Source organism: Salvelinus namaycush, chromosome 24 (genome assembly GCF_016432855.1).
Source record: "Salvelinus namaycush isolate Seneca chromosome 24, SaNama_1.0, whole genome shotgun sequence".
Lineage (NCBI taxonomy): Eukaryota > Metazoa > Chordata > Actinopteri > Salmoniformes > Salmonidae > Salvelinus > Salvelinus namaycush.
In genome coordinates, this window is record NC_052330.1 from 10,329,376 (window position 1) to 10,338,284 (window position 8,909).

Sequence of the window (8,909 nt, forward strand, 5' to 3'; positions counted from 1 at the left end):
AGAGCATGGAGGCGCTACCAGGAGACAGGCCAGTACATCAGGAGACGTGGAGGAGGCCGTAGGAGGGCAACAACCCAGCAGCAGGACCGCTACCTCCGCCTTTGTGCAAGGAGGTGCACTGCCAGAGCCCTGCAAAATGACCTCCAGCAGGCCACAAATGTGCATGTGTCTGCTCAAACGGTCAGAAACAGACTCCATGAGGGTGGTATGAGGGCCCGACGTCCACAGGTGGGGGTTGTGCTTACAGCCCAGCACCGTGCAGGACGTTTGGCATTTGCCAGAGAACACCAAGATTGGCAAATTCGCCACTGGCGCCCTGTGCTCTTCACAGATGAAAGCAGGTTCACACTGAGCACATGAGCACATGTGACAGACGTGACAGAGTCTGGAGACGCCGTGGAGAACGTTCTGCTGCCTGCAACATCCTCCAGCATGACCGGTTTGGCGGTGGGTCAGTCATGGTGTGGGGTGGCATTTCTTTGTGGGGCCGCACAGCCCTCCATGTGCTCGCCAGAGGTAGCCTGACTGCCATTAGGTACCGAGATGAGATCCTCAGACCCCTTGTGAGACCATATGCTGACACATGCACATTTGTGGCCTGCTGGAGGTCATTTTGCAGGGCTCTGGCAGTGCACCTCCTTGCACAAAGGCGGAGGTAGCGGTCCTGCTGCTGGGTTGTTGCCCTCCTACGGCCTCCTCCACGTCTCCTGATGTACTGGCCTGTCTCCTGGTAGCGCCTCCATGCTCTGGACACTACGCTGACAGACACAGCAAACCTTTTTGCCACAGCTCGCATTGATGTGCCATCCTGGATGAGCTGCACTACCTGAGCCACTTGTGTGGGTTGTAGACTCCGTCTCATGCTACCACTAGAGTGAGAGCACCGCCAGCATTCAAAAGTGACCAAAACATCAGCCAGGAAGCATAGGAACTGAGAAGTGGTCTGTGGTCACCACCTGCAGAACCACTCCTTTATTGGGGGTGTCTTGCTAATTGCCTATAATTTCCACCTTTTGTCTATTCCATTTGCACAACAGCATGTGAAATTTATTGTCAATCAGTGTTGCTTCCTAAGTGGACAGTTTGATTTCATAGAAGTGTGATTGACTTGGAGTTACATTATGTTGTTTAAGTGTTCCCTTTATTTTTTGAGCAGTGTATTTTATTGAGATAATCTTCATCACCTAACGTCACTTTTTGTGAATTTTGAAGCATTTATGAAAAAATATAAAAGCTTCATAATTCATAAAGGTCATGTTTACTGATTGATATTGTCTGTGTCAACCTCAGACCTATTTTCGGCGTTTATCGCAAAACCCTATTCTTTTCCCATTCATTTTCGAATTAGAGGTAACTCATTTCCGAGGTTTATGACTACAAGCTGGCGAGCACTATTCAGTCTCTCTCACACATCTCTCCCAAAGATTATCTATTGCCTCAGCAAACTAACTGCCTCGTGAATGACGTATTTACTGGTTAAAAAAGACAGCGCACATTTTTATAGAAGAAGCTACTTCTATGCAAATGTTGTTGACCAGTACAATCAAATAAGTCCCAAATGGAATCTGTAGCCCCATAACATCAGTCAAAACAAGCTCAATAACTCAATGCATGCACACACTCCTATTGAATATGCATTCACCTGTATTGTGGATAGGCTTAGGCTATATCTTTACCCAGTTTATTAATAGAGATTTACTTTATTAATAGAGATTTACTTTAATTATTACCATTATGTAGTTAGACTGATTAAAGTCAAGTCAAATTGATTGTATAATTCATTAATGCATACATGGCTGTCTCAGATGTAAAAAAAAAAAAAAATGCAACTGTAATGATATTGCCCAACAATTGAACAGAGCAGTAGCTGAGTTTATCTGTCTGGATCAAGTGCCATTCTGTGACTTTTGCTATTAAATATGCCTTCTTTTTTTGCAGTGGTACCGTTTTGGTATCGAGAATTGTGATACTAAACCTGGTATCGAAGTCAAAATTCTGCTATTGTGACAACAGTAATGGAGAGTTGTTTTTCTGTCAAATTAAGGACATGGGAGCTGCACTTCCCAGAACAGGGTGTTGAATGTATGATGACGTATGATCATCTTAATTGAGTCAATGCAGTGATACTTCGATCTCCTTAAACCCTCCAACCAGAACAAAAAAGCCAAAAATCTAATTCGTCAGACGTTTTTTTTCACTCCCAGTCTCCCTTAGGAAAAGTCCAGTCAGCTTTCAAAAGAAGCTTAAGGGCAGGCATCAGAATAGACCACCAAAAACACCATTACAGCTTTAATCTCCAAAATGCTGTGATGACAAAGACTGGGGATAACTGGGGTCTGAGACATTCACCAGGGCAATGAACACGAACAATTGCAGAGCATCTCTCCCTGTCCCAAATACCCAGCAGACAGGAGCATGATGCATGCTGGGAGCAGAAACACACCGACACTGTCCTCCCATGCAGAGCTTCAAGTGTAACTCCACAAGGCTTTTGTTGCCTTGCGTGTTACAATAGGCCCATGGCCCGTGTTGCTGTGAGCATGAAGAGGGATGAAATGCTCCTTTAAGTCCAGTTCAGAATACATCTGTCTGAGCGGGCACCTCTCGGGGCCAAATAAACAATAAGAGCACAGGGCCTTGGAAACACTGCAGACATTTAGTACTGTACGGTAAAAGGGTCATTGGATGGATTGTTCAAGGCAGTGGGCCTATGTTTAACATGTCTGTTGGGTTTATAACAAGAACAAACTTGCTTATTCATTCGTAATCCCGAGAAAAACTGGCAGATGGGTAACATGCTGACAAAACCCTTACAGGTGCAGTTCTGAATAAATAAATAAAGGGGAGAAATAATACGGAAGCTGCTGATTTTGAGGAAAACCAAATTAAAAATCCATACCGTTGCAAAATCACTTGACACATTCTGTCAGGTATTGATTCACCATGCATAATCTAAAACTTCAGAAAGCTAAGGGAACAATAAGTGGCTGCATGCTGCAAGTAGATTTTGTTGAGGCCACGCATAAAAAACATACAATTCTCTCACAGGTGCTGAGATAAGCAACTTCTCTCACTGTCACCTAACCTGTAATAAAACTAAGATATAAGACTGCAAGTGCTGCACTGAGTGGTCAGCAACTTCCACTCTTAGAAGAGTCTTATTGGTATTGAATAGCAGAGGGGGGGGGGGGGGGGGGGTCTTTCTCTCTGTATTGCCTCACACAATAGACAAGACCATTGTCTACCATGGCCTATGTTTTAATGAGGGGACATAGTAGTTTATGGCACCAAGTTGCCTTTTTTTAAAGAAGTGGTTAAACCAGACCAGGATGTAGACAATGGACAAAGCATGCAGTAACTAACCATACTCTAGGGGAAAATTGCGTGCATAAAAAACCTGAGGCTGAGATGTAGTGAAGGATATCCCATTAGGCCTTGGAGAAACTGAGAAAAGAACTCACTCTCCTGTGCCAAATTCACAAACATATCAAAGTAAAAACATACAAATGTACTGGAAATGCAAGTGCTATGATGAATTGTTTGTCAGAACAACCAATAAGAGTAAGGTTAGGCCAGTTATTTCTAGTGCTGACTCACCATATGAAAGCATCAATAGTGTTCTTCTCATTAGGGGTCCATTTTGAATACACCTCACCCAGTAACAGCTGTTCATCTCCTGCAGTGTCTACCTTTTGGTTAATGGCCATCTCTCCCGAGAGTCATTCACACTTGATTCTCAGATAGGTGGGCAACTAAATGAGTTTGCTTCTCTGTAATTACTTAGGCAACCACAGTGATTTTACAAAGCAAACACTAAAGGGTAACTGCAGATGAATGTCGTTTAAAAAGAATCCATTTATTCCATGCATGTAATGAAGGAAACCGTGTTGCTTACCTGCAACAACGGCTGTTATTTCATGTTATCGCCCACGGACGTCACAACCAAATTAATGTGTGGTATTTGGCTAACCTCACATGATCTGTAGCCCGCAAAAGTTTTGAAAATGTTTTGTTTTATATAAGAAAAATTATCGAGTCAACCTTTATATGCTGTGGTTTATTGTCCCAGATCATGTGAGAGCGTCACTAACCAGTCCCGAAGAGAGAGCCATTAACAGGGAGATACAGTGACACATCTGCACAGAGACCATATTGAGCATTCAAGGTGGCATAGTCCAACAGCCAGGAGTCATCAGGTCACAATTAATCAGGACAGGGGCTCCTGTCGAATGATAGCACAGCTTAGTAACTCACCCTTCACCGGTTGTCCCATTTGCGCTGCGGCCAGATGCAAGCAACAGAAAATAAATCATAAGTGGATTAGCACACCGATTTGTATATTTCCATCGCAGAGCAGCATTGCTTTATGAAATTGACATTGTACATTTATGTAAAGTGATCTTCCAGTTCATTTCCATAATACCGCCAGCATAATCACATCATTTTCGAATCAATCTCGAAAATGTGTAATTTGCCTTTTGTCATTGTGTGTTTTTGATTACTCTAATGTAATTAATCCATGGTTAAGATTTTCTGATGAATTCATCTGCAATTATATAGACAGCTGTATTTTCTATTTCCAACCCCCAACCAGTGGTGAATTAATCTGATGATGCAGGTTACACTCAAACAGATATGTGAGAACATGTGTGTGTGCGCTTTGAAGCGCAAAGACTTATGGAGGCCCTTAGTTAATCAGCAATTAAAAAAAGAGACTAAGGCCAAAAGGTTATAGAGGCAGAGGCTAAAGTAACAATTATGGGCTACATATCTGACTACATACAGTGGGGTCTGAAATTATTGACACCCTTGATAAAGGTGAGCAATAATGACTTTAAAATAAATAATTCAAAAACTGAACTATATTGTATGCTGATTTTTTTAATGTATATTATTTTATACTAATACAATTGCTCAGAGAAAGATTTTGTAACAATAATAACTAAAAAATTCAACAACAAAAAAGGTAGGGGTCAAAATGATTGACTCCCCTAAAGATTCTTGTAAATACTGTAGTTTAGTATTTGGTTAAAAAAAGTTTAGTATTTGGTCCCATATTTCTATCACACAATGACTACATCAAGCTTGTGACTCTACAAACTTGTTGGATGCATTTGCAGTTCTACATTACTGTAAATGCTACCATGATTACAGATAATCCTGAATGAATCGTGAATAATCATGATGAGTGAGAAAGTTACAAACGGTCAAAGATCATACCCCCAAGACATGTAAACCTCCCTTGTTTTGGTAATGGTGAGAGGTTAGCATGTCCTGGGGGTATGATATTTGACCCTCTGTAATTTGTCACTCATCATTATTCACGATTCATTAAGGATTATCCGTAATCATGGTAGCATCCACAGTCATGTAGAAGTGTTTAGAAACATATTCTATTCTTATTAACAATAAGTGACTCCAAAAGGACACAATACATTATTTACCATTCATTTTCTATTGGGCACAAAATAATCTGAAACACAACCAAAATGAACTGCAAATGCATCCAACAAGTTTGGAGAGTCTAGGGTGGGCCCCGACTAAAAGAATCTTGGCTGACCAAGAGTCGTCTGTTCTTTCAACCAATACATTTTTTTAAACTTGTATTTTTCCATATATAGACACACCCTTTGTGTTTTAATAAAATCAATTATATGTAGGCTACTGAGCTTGTCTGATGCTTTAAGCACACTGTGATTAAATAATTAAGACACACAAATGACTCAAGAGGGAGCCAGAGATCAAGAAAACTTTTCCATAAGAAAAAAACCTGTTCCTGAACCTCCTCCCCCCGCCGCTATGCCTTCGTAGATTCTGCCATTACGCTCCCGAAGTTGTCAGTAATAGGCTACACTAGTGGCCGGCAACTTTTTTCATTTGGAGTGCCAAATGTAAAAAGATCAGGTAGCCTAGTCCTACTTATATGCGTAATCAGGTGCGCGTCCTTACTCAACATTGACAGGAGCGCTCCAAAGAAAACACAATGAATAAATTGACAACTCGTAAATGGAATGAAATAAACCAAAACTTGTTTCTCACAAGTGTAGCATAGGTTGTGCGCTATGCAAACAATGTTTCCACTCCTACAATCACAACAGTAAGACTGTAATAATAATATATTAACAGAAATTACCGTAACCAAACAAACATTGTAGATTAGAAATTATGGGAATTAACAGTAAATGTACTACTGGTGATACTGGTGTGCCACCCCCACGGCCTCCGCAATGGATTAGTCCACATGTCAATCAAGACATGTGCCATACATTTTTTTTTTTTTTGCCACAGCTCGACTAAAAAATATATCAACCAAACAATCTAAATGGGATCAGCCCTAGCAGAGAGACAAGCTTGATGTAGTCATTACATGCTAGGAGTATGGGACCAAATACTAAACTTTTGACTACTTTATTTATAAGAATCTTTAGGGGTGTAAATAATTCTGAACCCTACCTTTTTGTGAAAATAATGTACTACTTGTTAAACAAAATCTCTTTCTCTGAGCAATTGTATTAGTATCAAATTATATAATTTCCCAATTTTTTGGACCATACAATATAGCTCAGTATTTGAATTACTTATTTTATCCAGTCATTATTGCTCATCTTTATCAAGGGTGTCAATCATTTCAGACCCCACTATATCTGAACACATCAGATTCTCAATAAGAATTCCAAAAATGGGAAAATTGCTTCAAAAGAGATCATATGGATTGCAATACAAATATAAAAGATACATTAAACATCAATCTTAAATGATTGGGAATGAATAAATGGAATGAACATCTATTTAAATGACAAACAGCATTTATCAGGTTTCTTTAGAATTAACATTTTGAATGGTTTATAGAAAACAGGACTCTCCCCCCCCCCCCCCCCCCCCCTGCTGTTTTGCAAGTCCCCTGGGACACAGTATGAGATGTATTGGATTTCATTTACACAATAGAAAAAGCTAATAATATGTTTTACTATTCCACATAGTCTAGTAGAGTCTAAACATTAGGTTACAAAAATATATAAGCCGTTTAAATGAGTGATTTAGCCATTAAAACTGGTGGTTTATTTATTTTTTTATCTTTAGAGCACTTATGAAGAACTACAGTTTTGTCAATTTAGATGAAAATGTGGCAACTGAAGGTGAAACACATTGGACCCTCAAGAGTTGAGACATACTAAAAAAGTATATATTTTTTTACCCTGAGAGTAACTTTGTGACGCATTATTGTATGGTTCCACGATCTGCTTGTTTACTTAAAGGTCACTGCGAAAGTTCAAAAGGGCAAAAGCTTTCATCTGTAATCACAATGTTGCATTGTATTCATTCATGTTTCTAAACAAACTGACTTTTACCTTTGGTTCCATGTAATAAGGAAGAATTAGGCTTTCATAGATTATATACAGGTAGTTGAGTCATTGTAGCCTATTCGTATAAGGACCAGTCTTTCTCGTGTCCAAAAAGTTGTTAATTAGGCCTACTGTACAACCATATCATGCCATATTTAAGGTAACAGTTAGAGACAGCAGGCTCCTACTTTCAGTCTCACCATTAGCCAGCCTATTCTTGGCGTAAAGTTCCTAAATGGCAAGTTGGTGTTAATTCAATGACTTCAGGTTTGCACAACATCTTCATTGGGCTACAGTATGCAACATAATGCGAAATTACAACAATCTATTTACTGCTATTTTTGCCTGTTATGATCAAATTGTCCATTTCAATGTTGTGATCATGCAGAAATCATGGATGCGATAACTTTTTTCAAATTGGCGACATAGTCTATGGGTGCACGCAGCGACGTCAGGACAGACTCAAATACTTTCGTTCTAGGTGGCAACATTTTGGGACGTAACCGTATATTCTGAATGGTAACTTGCTCCTACAGTAAAGCCACGGGAGAAATCGGACCCGATTTTGGAGCAATGATTCGGAACAATCTCACAAACATTAGGCTATCAGACTTGGAAAAGACATAAAGGCTAATTCTGCTTTTGTATCAAGTTTTTCCGGAACATCGAAATGCAACAGTCCACACCTTCATTTAAATGACTCCAACTAAAAACATTCACCACCAACTTTCCTCTACGCTCGGCTCGTACAGTCTCTCTCACAGAAAGGTTTAAAGATCCTTACCTGTCGTGAATTGAGCCCCGACGCTTAGAATTGAAGAGTAGAGTAGTATGAAGCGAAGTCTAAATGTATCCATGTTTGTTTATAGAGTTGTTCAAGTTTTAAAGCAGTTTGAGACGCTTATTATTCCTGTGGATTCACGGGCTCCATTCTCACCCCTTCACTCTTGCGGATACTTTGTTTCTCCGTGAGTGGAGTGAAAGTCCATGACGTCAGCATTGTCACCTATTCAAACGGCTCCTCTCGGAGAGATTTGGCTGCTCGGCAGGCTCTGAGACCGACAGCAGGCTCCCCCTAATGTTGGCAAAGTGCTACAGCTGCTTCGTTTTCATGCGTCTTTTTCTATCCAAACGGAACAGAAAGTGTATCCAGTTGAATTTGTGTTGCATTAAATTGTTGATTAACTTGAATCGGATGAATATGTATAGACGAGATCCATGAAATGCATTAATTCAAAAATTGCATAGCTTTTGAGACCCATTCACAATGACAGTGCCACTTATCACTATAATTCATAGAAAGTGGTACACTGGTGCCACTATACTCACCCGGTTTACCGGAGGGAGGGATTATAGATGTCTCATGAAAAGGAAAGGTAATTTTTCACAGTTGCAAAGTGAGCTGTTTGGTGATTGGACAGGGTAGGCTACTTGTAATAACTCAGTAGAAGCCTTCTGCAGACACTATAGGGACTTGAATTGAACTGGAAATATGAGTTGTAGATTAATTAGGTATCAAATCTTGAAATCCCTGGTTACTGTAGCATACCAATCAATCAACAGCAG

General features: G+C 40.1%; 1 protein-coding gene across 1 annotated transcript in view; it reads right to left on the bottom strand.

The window, feature by feature from the left end:
• The window catches only part of LOC120019690 (receptor-type tyrosine-protein phosphatase kappa), a 165,806-nt gene extending 157,508 nt beyond the window's left edge, over positions 1-8,298 (bottom strand). The window contains exon 1 of the mRNA XM_038963078.1: positions 8,128-8,298. Coding sequence (XP_038819006.1) covers positions 8,128-8,200 — 73 coding nt within the window. The 5' untranslated portion in view covers positions 8,201-8,298. The remainder of the gene's footprint in view (positions 1-8,127) is intronic.
• Positions 8,299-8,909: the final 611 nt, after the last annotated feature.